Raw genomic sequence first — 13,258 nt, 5'->3', positions numbered from 1 at the left:
TTAATTTTATAAAATTAATGAGTTTTGAAATGTTTTCCAACTTGGCTAAAAATTATTTTTTTCCCCCAACAAAATTAAAAGAAAAACAAACCCAAAAACTTCGAGCTTCCGGGTACTACAGAGCCCCAGGGGACACGCGTTTAGACCGACTCCCCTCCCCCCTCCCCGGCCAGCCCCGCCCCGTCCCTCTGAGAGTTTCTCGTGAGAACCCGCCCCTATCATGACGCCACGAGCCTCCACCCTGGGGGCGGGGCGCGCAAGCGCGACCAGGGCTCGGGCGGAGGCGGGGCAGACGCGGATCTGACTTCCAACATGGCGCACGCAGGCGGCGGAGGCTCCGCGGGACGGGGATTCGGCGGTTCCCGCTGGGGTCGTTCGGGTTCCGGAGGCCACGAGAAGCTGCCAGTGCACGTGAGTGACGCCCCCGGACTCCTCCTGGGGACCTAAAGCCCCACGGGCCGGCGCTGCAACGTGCGGCCCCTCCTCGGCCTCCTCTGCGCAGCCGAGGACCCCACACCCCTTCCCCGGAATCCTTCGATCATCCCGGCGGCCCCTCGGTTTCCCCCTGACGCTTCCTTCTTTCTCGCCGTTCCTCGGTTTCTCCCGGAGATGCCGCGGTCCTTCTCGACATCCCTCAGTCATTTCTGTGGCCCATGTCATTACCCGGGACCCGGCGGTGCGCTCCGGGCCACCCCCCGCCCCCGCCCCCGCCCCGGGTCCTCTTCGTTGGGCCTTGGTTTTCCAAGTGACTTTGACGGCCTACCCGAGACCCTTCGATCCTCCCTGCCGGTCCTCGGTCCAACCCGGAACTCCTCGGGTCTCCGAAGCCCCTCCGGACTGGCCGCTGGCCCTCGGTCGTCCTCGTTGGCCCTTCCCGGAACCCCGCAGTTATCCTTGAGTGGCCTATGCAGCCCCGCGCCACTTCTCTGTCCCTGGCCTTCCAACTCACTGTCTCTACATCTCGGCCCACCCGCAGCCTTCTTGTCCCTCGCAGGTGGAGGACGCTCTCACCTACCTTGACCAGGTGAAGATCCGCTTTGGCAGCGACCCTGCCACCTACAATGGCTTCCTGGAGATCATGAAGGAGTTCAAAAGCCAGAGGTAACCTGTTGGTCTTATGCAACTGGGAGCAGTAGGCTGGAAGACCCCTCTTCCTCCCTCCCCCCCCCCCATACTAACTACACCTCGGCCTTTAAGCTTGTGACCTTGCATAGGTTTGGTGGGCCCGGGAAGCTTTTTAAACAGTCACAGAATGAGGTACCTCTGAGGATCTGATGGGAATTCCTGGAAGGAGGGCACGAATTAGGGAATTGGGGGGAGATCTGGGCATGGACAGAGAGCATTGGTTCCAGTCTTTATTTGAAATGTTGATTTGGGTGTCAGTGAGATGGCTCAGACGGTAAAGATGCTTGCCTCCAAACCTGACCACCTGCGTTCTATATGACAGGAGAGAGCTGACTCCTATAAGTTGTCATCTGCCCTGCACTTGGGAGCTGTGGTAAATAACCCACATGCAAAAAGTAAATTTTAAATGTAACAGTTTTGAAATGTTTAAAGAGTTTTGTTTGTAAAATGTTGGATATACAAATTTTGATCGTTTTGAACAGTTTTTGGTAAATACTGCAAGAAAATGTTACTTACAGGGGATGAACCACTTCTTAAACCTTATCCATAAGATGCTTCTAACATTCCTAATTTGGTGCTTATATGGATATAAGGGACATAAAACAACAGTAACTGTTACAGGCACAGAGCCATTAGGTGTAGTAGATTGCTTTTGAGTTATGCCTGTGTCTTCTAGAACCTTCTGGGACTTACCTTAGTGACAGGTGGGTGTCAGCTTCCCATACATCTTGGTACTGCTTTGCCATTGTCTGCTCTCAGGAAGTGTGAAAGGCCTACGTTGGTTTTCTCCTGGATATTCAGCATATTGAGGCCAGAAGATGACCCTCCATGTCTTTCCATCTTTCTCAGTCCGCTAGCTTAAAGGCCCTGGTATTAACACCTCTCATTTAATTAAAAAAAAAAAAAAAAAAAAATTCAAAATGGCTGGGCAGTGGTACATCTTAATCCCAGCCCAGCATTCAGGAGGCAGAATCAGGCAGATGGATCTTCTTGAGTTTGAGGCCAGTCTGGTCTATAAAGAGTTCCAGGATAGCCAGGCTATGCAGAGAAACCCTGTCTTGAAAAAAAGCAAAAACCCAAAATGTGTCTTAACCTTTTTCTGATTCATAAAATATTAGGGAATATCTCACATTGCTCGGAGAATTGTGGCCTTCTGTTGGGTCTCAGCCCAGCACTAGGTCTTGGGACATTTTCCGAACTGGGCCCAGGAGCTCAGATGGCTTGGGAGCTGTGAATTTCTTACTGGACCTTCACATTGTGGGGCCTTCTTTTTTTTGAAGCAGAGTATGATGGTGCATGCCTTTAACCCAGGCAGAAGCAGGCAGATGTCTTGAGTTCTTGGCCAGCCTAGTCTTAGTTCCAGGACAGCTAGGGCTACACAAAGAAACACTGTCTCAAACATATAAAACAAAAACATCAAAAACATGGTGGGGTCCATTTTAGGAGTCTTTGCTCATGAACATTTGAGAGTGGGGTTTTCAAGTTTGCTCCTAGGACTCTTGCCCACTTGTGTTCTTTGTTTTCCAGCATTGACACCCCTGGCGTGATCAGGCGCGTGTCCCAGCTCTTCCATGAGCACCCTGACCTCATTGTGGGGTTTAATGCTTTCCTCCCGCTCGGATACCGCATAGATATTCCCAAGAATGGCAAGTTGAACATCCAGTCGCCTTTGACCAGCCAGGTAGGCTTCATTTGAGTAATGTGGCCCACAGGGAGCACAGCTAGCTAGGCATTTGTGATGTTGCCAGAAGCCTTTGTACAATTTGTTCTAGGTTCTCTAATTGCTTCTGGTCCAAGTCAAGGTAGAAACACAGAGGCAGCCTCTGCATCCTGAAGTGAATAGTTTGGAGGTCTCAAATTGAGTGTACTGGCTGGGGGTGTGGGAGGGAACTCTTGGCATGGCCACAGCCCTGGGTTCAGTCCCCAGCACTGTGGGGTGGGTGTGGGGGAGGTAATGGAGTCAAGGAGGACTTTATGTTCAGAGTCATCGCATCACTAGTTGCTGAGGTTTGGCCTCAGGGCTTTCTCAACAAAGTCTACCAGGCCAAAGTATACAGTGGCATTTGATGACTTTCATTCAGGCCACCAATAAAACCAAGTGGTGGAGCATGGAGATAACTTTGTTTTCTGTCACTGTTTCATGGAATCACCATAGTACCTTCCTCAGCTCAGGCTTGGGCTTTGCAGCCTCTATCTGTACTCCCACTCCGGCCAGCACTGTCTCATCATAGCACGGGCAGGTGTGAAACTCATCATGCTTCAGCTTTGCAAGTGCTAGGATGACAGATCTGAGCCACAACAACAGGCTTTCAGTGAAGTTGGAGAGGGACTCTGGAAAGGTACTGTGGTCCTGGCAGGTTCCTGAGTGGCTCCTGTGTAAGTTCTGCTGGTCCTGCCCATCAGCCTCCAGAAGCACCTGCCACTGAGCTCTCAACTGTACCTAGAAACTAGGTACTATGGCCACCAAAGCCTTAGCAGAGTAACTCTTGGAACTTGTGTGGCTGAACTGTAAGCAGTGTGAGCATTGTCACACTGAAGTGTCACAGTGAAGAGTAGCTCCTAGAGAGAGAGAGAGAGAGATTGTGTGTGTTTGTGTGTGTGTGTGAACAACATTGCCACTCCCTAGAAAGCTGCAGGGAGCAGGGTCTGGATCACGGGGTAAAGTGTTCCCTCTATGTCTTACAGGGTTCTTGCCAGCAGCAGGGTTTCCCTTGTAGGTAGCATAGGTGACTAAGGGGCCCCAGTGACTTACAGAAAAGATGACAAAGATGGTTTTAGACTCATAAACAGGGCACCTCTGCTGGTCTTCAGTCACATTGCTTCAGGGCTCTCTGGAGCTTCTTGGTCTCAGTGACAGTGATGGCCTGTTAGTGCTCAGGCCCGATTGTGACTCAGGAATTTTGCTGCTTTGTAACAGTTCACAGATTTCTTTCAGGGTTCCTGGAGCCTTTGAGATCCTATTGCGGCAGGAAACCTTACAGGTCCCACCACAAGTCAGTCCCTTGACTCAGCTTCTGACTGCTGTAATGATAGGCACCTACTGCCCCTGACACTAGCTTCACTGCTGTGAAAACAGCTTTGTTCTTCTTTCTCTCATTTCCATTTCATTAGCATGGCCTGACAGCCACAGGTGAGAAGGGTGCTGAGGGAGTGCCCACTTACTGGAGCCCTGTGGTGGGTCTCTGAGCCTCACCCTTTCTTGAAAGGAGTTTTGCACTCTGGCACGTGGTATAGCAGCCAGGGCTTCAGCCCTCCCACTGCCAGGGTCACCAGTACTGCTGTCGTAGCTGAAAGTGCCAGGCTGGTAAGCACCAGGGCCCTAGGTGACAACACAGGGCTTGAGGGGCAAGCAGAGCTAGGAACTTAGATTCAGGAGCCAGCACTCAGGAATCAGGAGGTTTGCCTTGAGTTCAAAGCCATTCTGGGCTGCAGAGTAAGACCCTATCTTATCTGCCTCTGTGAAAGGAGGGGACTGATAGCCATACCACTAGCAAAAGGCTTGGAAAACATTAATCCGCTATTGCTATTCCCTGAATAAGCATCTTGGGAGATGTCGCCTCAAGCCCCCTCTGACCTTTACAGCTGTGACAAGTGTGTTCCTGTGTTTATACAGTCCTGACCAAGCTCTTCAGAGGAGGCAGAACCTTTACATGTGCCCTTCCCAGTTGCCTCTCTGTGGCTGAGCTGTGTCAAGGAAGGAATAGGCAACCAGATGTCAGTGGGCAGGTGAAGATGGGACACATAGCTCAATAGGACATCTTTGGGGGGACTGACAGGAGGCCCTTTGCCGCCATCTTTGGGGAGGCTCACTATGTCTGATTAATTTTGAACCATTATTTGGAGCTGGACCCTCAGTTTAATTGGGGTTGTGGGACTCTCAGTGAGAGACCAATTGTTAGTAGGGACTTTGGGGGGTGTGGGCCCAAGTAAGGAGGAGGAAGGGCCTTGAAGGAATGAGCCATTAGGAGAGTTGTCTTTGAGGTAGGGCAGAGATAGAGGGGACCCGAGAGGTAGTCTTGCAGGACATGGATTGTCTAGGAAGACTGCTGTTGCCAGGAATCAGCCAATGGAGTACAGAGGCCCAAGAGGTTGGGGAGGATCCATGCCTTGGAGGACAGGACCCAGGAGTGGTTCAGTAAGGTAATGTCTGCCAGGCTGGCCCTTCTGGTGAGGTGGGGGTTGGTTCCTAGGCAGAGACCACAACACTCTGGCAGTTGGGGCTCAATAGTTTGCTCATTTAGGCTCCTGAACATCCAGGAGGGCCACATGGTTCTTTGGCAGATGTGGGGTGCATTATGAGTATCAGCTATATAAACAGTCATCCTCCAGGAGAAGAGGATGGAACGGTTGTAGGAAGTCTGCAGCAGGGCTAAAGATAACAGTAGAAAATTGTATTACAGCTGTACAGTCGTTAACTACTAATTCCAGAACATTGCATCACCCCAGAAACAGATCATGCCAACCATTCTTCTGCTTCTTATTTCTGTGTATTACCTGTTTTGGGCATTTCACATAAATGTGATTGATTATATACGATGGTCACTCTCATCTCAGTATGTGTTGGTGTTTCTTAGCTGAGTATGTTCCACTGGATGGACTGTGTTTTGTTCATTCATCTGGTGGGTTTTGAGTTGTTTCCACCTTTTGTTGGCTGCTGGGGATTGTGCTTCCTTGAATGTTGGTGTGAGTCTTTGTGGTTTTTTGGTCTGCTTTGTAGGATTGCAATTGGCTTGACTGTAAGGAAATTCTCTGTTGGATTATTGAACTGAAGGCTGTTGCCATAGTAACTGTTCTTACCACTGTCTGGTGCCTTCTACAGAGTCCCTGGCTAGAGAGCTGGCTCTTGGTCATGACATACTGGCTTATTTAGGGGACCATACAGTGCTGGAGTATGTCCCTAGTGGCTGGGGAGGCCCTACTCTTGCCCTGTGACCTTGAACATGGGCAGGCGGGTTCCTGAGTCTTGACCAGCATTTGCAATCAATGTCTGTCCCCTTAGCTTTGGCTTTTAGCACTTTCTGTCTTTCCACTGTCATCAGCCCAGTTGGGTCTCTGGTTGTCTTTTGCAGTTCAGCCCCTAATGTCTGAGAATACCACTTGTTGTCCTCTGACCCTTGAGTTCTGCAGCTGCCACAGGAGGTGTCCATAGATTGGATATTTCAGGGAATATACATGTGTATTGAGCATACAGACTGGTAATTGAACCTGGTCCTTGCCCATCCTTGGGGGGGGGTGCTCTGTATGTGAGCCACATCCCAGCCTATGCTTGTGCTGAATGTGATCATCATTCCCTAGTCTACAAGGTGGACTATTGACAGTGTGCCTGGTGTTGTAAAATGCCTAGAGATGATAGATGCTTGTGGGGGCTGTGTGCATCTGTGTGATGCTGGGCTGCATTTGAAAGCTCTGGAGAAGGGTCCTGAAACCTGTTCCCCTTGGGTACCAAGGGACTAATGTTTAGAGATGGGGCCTTGACTGAGTAAACATGGACCAGATGAGGCCATTTGAGTGGGCACTAATTAAATCTGTCTAGCATTCTTTGTTTTTTCCAGACAGGGTTTCTCTGTGTAGTCCTGGCTGTCCTAGAGCTCTCTGTAGACCGGGCTGACCTCGAACTCACAGAGATCCTCCTGCCTCTGCCTCCTAAGTTCTGGGATTAAAGGGGTACTTCATCACTACCTGGTTGTTGGCATTCTTCTAAGAAGTGTTGAGGGCACAGCACAAGCCTTCCCTTGGGAACCCAAACCCTTTGCTGCTGTCACCTCCTACAGCCTCTTGAGAATGATCTGTTGTCCAAGAAACTATTGAGATACCATGTGTGTCTGCTGCCCAGAAGCAGGTAGAACTGCTGGGGAAAACAGGAAATGTGTTTAGAGTCACTACAAGATGGTTCTGGAAGGTCATGTGGTGAGCATGTCATCTGACTAGAACCTCAAGCTGAGCTGTAGTGACAGTGACCAATGCAGAAGTATAGGATAGTTCCAGGTAACCTAGCTGCTGTTCCTCCAGGATTCGGTCAGGCTATATAGCTCCATTCAAGCACTTGAGGCCCCAAGTTCCACCAGGATGTTAGTTGTCCCTACAAAGCAGGATTCCATAGGGATGAGAGAGACATGTTTGTGTTTATAGCTGGAGAAAATTAGGCACAAGTAAGATGCTTTTCAGTGTTTAGATCTGGTGGCTGATGCTTATTACTTAAGTTGTCTTGGCACTTAGCACCCAGAGGCCCTGTTGTGAGAATCCCAAGCCAGCTGTGGCTAGATGTAAAGGCACACTGTGATGGTCCCTTGAAGCCCTTGAAGCCAGCAGCCACTGTTCCCACTCAAGAATAGTCTTGCTAAGATGAGGACATCACCTGTAGCCCTGCACATAGCTCCAACAAGGTTTAGCTTCCAAGACTCGTGATTTTTCCTCCCTGCATGCTGATCTCTTAAAGAGTAGAAAGCAAACCTCTATCTCAGCACTGGGGAGGCTAGGTAGGAGATTGGCCAGAGTCAAAGCCAGGCTGCTTAGGGCAATCGGTCGCAGGATTAAAGGGATGGATCTTATTGAAATTGCAGTTCCAGGTGCAGGAGACTAGGAGAGACTCCAGAGGGAGGGCCCTCAGGTGTTACAGGAGCAATGCTTGTCAGCATGCAGTGACAACTCACTGCCTATATTTTTCAGGAGAACTCCCACGGCCATGGTGACTGTGGAGAGGACTTTAAGCAGATGTCCTACAAAGAGGACAGAGGACAGATGCCCTTGGAATCGGACTCTGTGGAGTTCAACAATGCTATCAGCTATGTCAACAAGATCAAGACCCGTTTTCTGGACCACCCTGAGATCTACAGGTCCTTCCTAGAGATTCTTCACACCTACCAGGTAAGGCTAGCCCACTGCAGTACCTGGTGGCTCACTTCCTCCACCTGAGTTATTTAGAGGCCAGGGCCTCACAAGCTGGCCAGACATGTGCTCCAAGCCACACCCCAGTCAGAGATTCAGGTAACTTCCTCAGTCAGGACACACACACACACACACACACACACACACACACACTCTAGTTCTGAAGGAGTCAGAAGTAGGTGGGGGTGGAAAAAGGGTGTGTGTTGAGAGATGTGTAGGGCTGCCACTGCCAATCCCTTGTACAGTAGCAGGGAGAAAGAAGGCTGGGGACAGCCTGTAGGTCGAGGGATTGAAGGGTACAGCCTTGATCTGGCTCAGCAGCTAACGTTTAAAATGATAGATTGTGTTCCTAGCCCTATACAACACACAGAGTTGCACAGATAAATAAGGTTTTCTGGCATACAAGTTCACTATCATAGAGCTAACCTAGGCTCTTTCTTCATGAACCCAGAGAACCCCAATGATGGTTCACATTTGAAAGCATAGGCTTCTTCAGTATGTGATGGGGAAGCAGCTTGAGTTATGTGGATATAGAAACCTTCAGTGACAGTGTGGCTCCCAGCATAGCAGCAACTCCAGGGAGGGCACAGATGTGGGGTGCGGAAATAGTTTGCATTCTTGGGGGCACACCAGCCAGCTGGGTGCAGTTAGCCACCAGACAAAATTGTGTCACTTACCACAAGCAAACACCAGTCGCCCCTTAGCCATCCTATGTGGTGACCCTGCAGAGGCCTATGTTCTTGTTTAAGGAAGCTTGGTGGTAACAGTGTCCCTGCAGAGGACATACTCAGAGTGCTGGCCATGGCATGTGCACTGCGTCAGTTCCCACTCACTGCGAGATCAGCTCAAGGCTCCTCCAGCCTCTGTGTTTAGAGCCTCAGCTTTGTCTGCGTACCTCTGGGTAGAGAGGTGACCAGAGTGCCATGCTCACTGTAACTCTTTGCAGTTTGTTTTCTGACAGGGATACCACAGCTGCCTGTGGAGCCATCTTGCCTGCCCTAAGTTGTTTCTGAAACAGTAGTTTGAAGTCAGATACGGTGGCACATACCTTCATCCAAGAATTCGGAGTGCTGAGTCAGGAGGATAGCTATAAGTCCCAAGGGCATTCTGGACTGCATGCTAAGTCCAGGCTACCTCTTGAGCCACCGTTGAAAGCCTTAAAACTAACAGCAGCAGTCCGGGTACTGTTCTGCTCTGACAGGCATGGAGTCTGAGCTGAGTCCAGAATATTGGGTTCAGGGCTATTTTCCCTTCCCCTTGGTAGGCTTTGTAAATGTGAAGACTTCAACTGCTTCCCTGGGGTTCACAGGTCTGCTTGGGTTCATTCCTAGCACTATGCAGAAAACCAAAAATCCAAACAAAGCAACTTCTATTTCTGATGGGGGTATTAAGCTACAGTGACTGCTGTCCATGTTGTGCCCACCACTAACTCTCAACTGTGACATTGAATATAAGGTGGCATTTCTATTTTTTTTTTTTTTTTTAAGAACAGTATCTCTGCTAGGTGTGGTGGGGCACACCTTTATCCCAGCACTTGGGAGACAGAGGCAGGTGAATCTCTTGAGTTTGAGGCCAGCCAGGTCTACAGTGAGTTCCAGCACAGCCAGAACTGTACAAAGAAATCCTGTCTCAAATACAAACAAAAACAATTATCTCAGCCAGGCCTGGAACTGGCAGTCCTCATGCCTCAGTTTCCTGTAATGAAAGGCCTATCCTCATTCTACTTCAGTGCTGTTGATTTTAGCTCCAGATCTGCCTGCCTTCCACACCTCAGCTCTCCCTCAGTCCAGCAGCTCACTGAGAGCCCCTTTGCTGATCACCCATCCCTTGATCCAGCAGGTTTGCCTCCCTCTTTCTAAGGGCACCACATTTCTCTCTTACTTGGTGCCTGCCCTTCATTGCTCTGTGATCCTTCATACCCTCCCCTTTGAGTATGGCAGGGCTCACCGAGAACAGAAAACCCTGACAGTGCAGACACACGGCTGAAGTCTACACAGCTACAGTCGTGCCTTGCCTCACTCTCCTTCTTCCCACTTGCAGAAGGAACAGCTGCACACTAAGGGTCGTCCATTCCGTGGCATGTCTGAGGAGGAGGTCTTCACAGAGGTGGCCAATCTCTTCCGTGGTCAGGAGGACCTGCTGTCAGAATTTGGACAGTTCCTACCTGAGGCAAAGCGGTCCCTGGTGAGTGCCAAGTACCCAAGATCTTACCCACAAGATGCATGAAGAGCTAGAGTCTGACAGGTGTGTCATAAACACTGATTGCAGTACTGTTGAAGGAGGAGCCAATGTGAGGACTGTGGTCCCAGGCTTGCGCAAGTAAATAGGGGTGTGACCCAGGGCCAGGCTGCACTTGGTTATCTTCCCCAGCTGTGGCCTGAGGCCTGCCAGAGGTGCAGCCGCCACCTCATCCTTCTCCTCTTCTTTTTTCATTATGTATTTTAGTCTTTTTGAAAAGTAGACATGAAATTTTACTTCCTCACTTTAAAGTATAAATTCTGGACCAGCCTTTAATCCCAGCACTTGGAGGCAGAAGTAGGCTGTCTCTGAATTCAAGGCCAGCCTGGTTGGCCTAGCAAGTTCAGACTAGTCAAGACTACAAAGACACTGTCTTCTAGAAAAGGACACAATTCCGTGCTGTGCAGCCTATTTACCATGTAGCACAACTGTCCCTTTAGCTAGTTATAGGTTACATGCCTCCAAAAGGAGACCCTGACCCCATCAGCATACACCCCACTGATCTTCCAGCTTGCTCTGGACATTTGTCACTGGTATGTGGCCATGTCTTTGAAATTTGTCTGTGTTTCCTCCTGTCAAACAATGGCCAAATAGTGTTCTTGAGTGTGGGTTTGTCCATTTCATCCATTCATGTTGTGGATATGGGAGGCTGCTTTGCCCTTGAAGTTGTCCAGACTTGTACAAGTAATTGTTTGGATACCTGATGGCAGCTTGGTACTGTTGCTCCATGGGCATCCTGGAAACACAGCAGTTTCATTTAACTTTCTGAAGAATTAGAAGTATTTGCCTTGTCAGTGGCTCCATTTCCCCATGTCCACTTCGGCTTTAACTCTTCGACAACTGTCAAGTGGGATGTGTCTTGGCTTTGACTGCATTCCCCAGTATATCATGTCTGTGTACTGGCTTTTAAGATGTGTTATTTATTACTGTTTATGTGTGTGTTGTCTGTGAGTTTGTGTGCATCATATGGCTGTAGGTGCCTATGGAGGCCAGAAGAGGGCACCAGATAACCCTGGAATTGGAGTAACAGGTGGTTGTGAGCTTCCACATGGGTGGTGAGACCTGGACCTGGGTCATGTGTAAGAGCATCCAGTGCTTGCTGCTCTTAATCGCTGAACCATCTGTCTGCAGCTGCAGCTGACTTCGTCATTGCTATGCACCCACAGACGCTTCCGGGTTTGAGCTGCAGATCTTATCTCCATCTCCAGTCGTCTTTTCTCTGCTTGGTTGCATTTGATGCACAGAGTCTTGATTAATTTTTTTTTCCCACATCACTCTTAGTATTAAACTTTAGAAGCTGTTGCACAGTTGAGGTCATGAGGTTTCCCTTATTTTCTTACAGTTTTAAACCAGCTGCATTTGTACATGGGGTGTGAGTTGGGTCCACTTTCAGATTCATTTGTCCAGCACTGCTGTAGAAGGGCTACCATGCTTGGCACCATGTTGACAATGTCAGCATACGTGTGGATGCGTGTGATGACTGGGTTGCCATCTATTGGTCTGTGTGTGTTCTCAGGCTAGCATTGTCAGTGAATTGAAGAGCAGAAAGCAAGCCTTTACAGTGAATTGAAGAGCAGGAAGCCAGGACCCTCCACCTCCTTCCTGGTTGGAACAGTGTTTGAGACCCCTGATTGTTGAGTATGATTTGTTTTGTTTTGTTTTCTCTTTGAGACTGGATCTTAAGATAGCCCAGGGTTGTGATCCTCCTGCCTAGGCTACCTGAGTATGGTAATCATTCATGGGCCACTCATTACTCCCGGGTTGTTTTTTGCTTTGTTTTGTTTTTTACCATTACATATTGGCGTGTATGCGTGCCACAGCTGGTGTGGAAGTCAGAGGACAACTTGGGCGGGGGTATGTTTTCCACTTTCATCCTATATGTCATGGGATCATACTTGGGTCCAAGCACTTTACCCACTGAGCCATGCTGTTGACGTTGGTCTAGCTTTTGTTCTAGTCAGGTGTTTGCATCCTGGCATGTTACCATTGTTTTCTCGGGCTTCCCTTAGACCTGAGTTGTCCTCATTTCCCTTAGCCTTACCCAGGCCTGTGGCCAGTTGCATCCTGGTTTGTCACCATGTCTTGAACACAGTATCGGCCTAGAGCTGTGGCTTGATGATCGCTGCTACCTGGTGTGTGGGAACCCTGTGGCCTGCTGTGCCTTCCAGCCTTAGGTAGAGCCATGATGTACATTGCCCTTGGGCCTTCCTATCTCCTCAGAGCTATGACATCTGTCCACTCAGGTGAGACCATGAGCTGCTAGCTCACTTCAGGTGATAAGTGCATTGCCAGCTCCTAGAACAAGCTAGAGACATGTTCCTGTCATCGCCTCCCTGAATGTCCACACAGGGTGAGCAGCACTACTGCACTCCATGTCCCCAGAGCTATACAAACCTACAGAGGTTCTTGAGTGTGCCTGGAGGGGAGACTAGGACCCTTCCCTACTTCTGCTGTCTTGAGTCCCAGTCTGCCTGTTTCTCTCTCAAGCTGAGATGTTCTAGTGAGGGTCCCATTTGAAATCATGGTTGTTGTCTTACTCTAATATCACTGAGACAGACACTGGGCAGAACCTGCGGGAAGAAGGTTTCATCTTGGCTCATGGTTCCCTAGGTCTCTGCTGCTGTCCTCCCTCCCTGAACTCTGAACCTGCTGTGAGGAGAACTTCAGGGTAGTGGGGACCAGTGGAAATGGGTGGGAACTGTGGCAGAGGCTGCTCCACAGGCAAACCAGACAATGGGACTGATGGTACCTTACCCTCCCTCTAGCCAGGTTGCACCTCCTATCTTCTAGAACCTCCCAGAATAGCACACAGAGCTGTCAGTACAAGAGCTGGATGCCATGGTATCCCATTCCTATCAGGAGAATCCCAACTGCCTGTGGGGGCCATAATAGTATATAGGAAGGGGTGTTACCTCCTGGGTCCTGATGGCATAGCCACAGATTGTACATTAGGATGAGTTTCCTGTTAGCTGCTACTCAAGCTGTGACTGGTATTTGGGTCTGTCCTTAG

The 13,258-nt window shown here is 49.6% G+C and overlaps 1 protein-coding gene across 1 annotated transcript in view; it reads left to right on the top strand.

The window, feature by feature from the left end:
* Positions 1-252: 252 nt before the first annotated feature.
* The window catches only part of Sin3b (SIN3 transcription regulator family member B), a 35,086-nt gene continuing 22,080 nt past the window's right edge, over positions 253-13,258 (top strand). The window contains exons 1-5 of the mRNA XM_051178180.1: positions 253-411; positions 995-1,101; positions 2,653-2,806; positions 7,792-7,989; positions 10,051-10,194. Coding sequence (XP_051034137.1) covers positions 313-411; positions 995-1,101; positions 2,653-2,806; positions 7,792-7,989; positions 10,051-10,194 — 702 coding nt within the window. The 5' untranslated portion in view covers positions 253-312. The remainder of the gene's footprint in view (positions 412-994; positions 1,102-2,652; positions 2,807-7,791; positions 7,990-10,050; positions 10,195-13,258) is intronic.

Source organism: Phodopus roborovskii, unplaced genomic scaffold (genome assembly GCF_943737965.1).
Source record: "Phodopus roborovskii unplaced genomic scaffold, PHOROB, whole genome shotgun sequence".
Taxonomy (NCBI): domain Eukaryota; kingdom Metazoa; phylum Chordata; class Mammalia; order Rodentia; family Cricetidae; genus Phodopus; species Phodopus roborovskii.
This window is presented reverse-complemented; position numbering and strand designations above follow the sequence as displayed.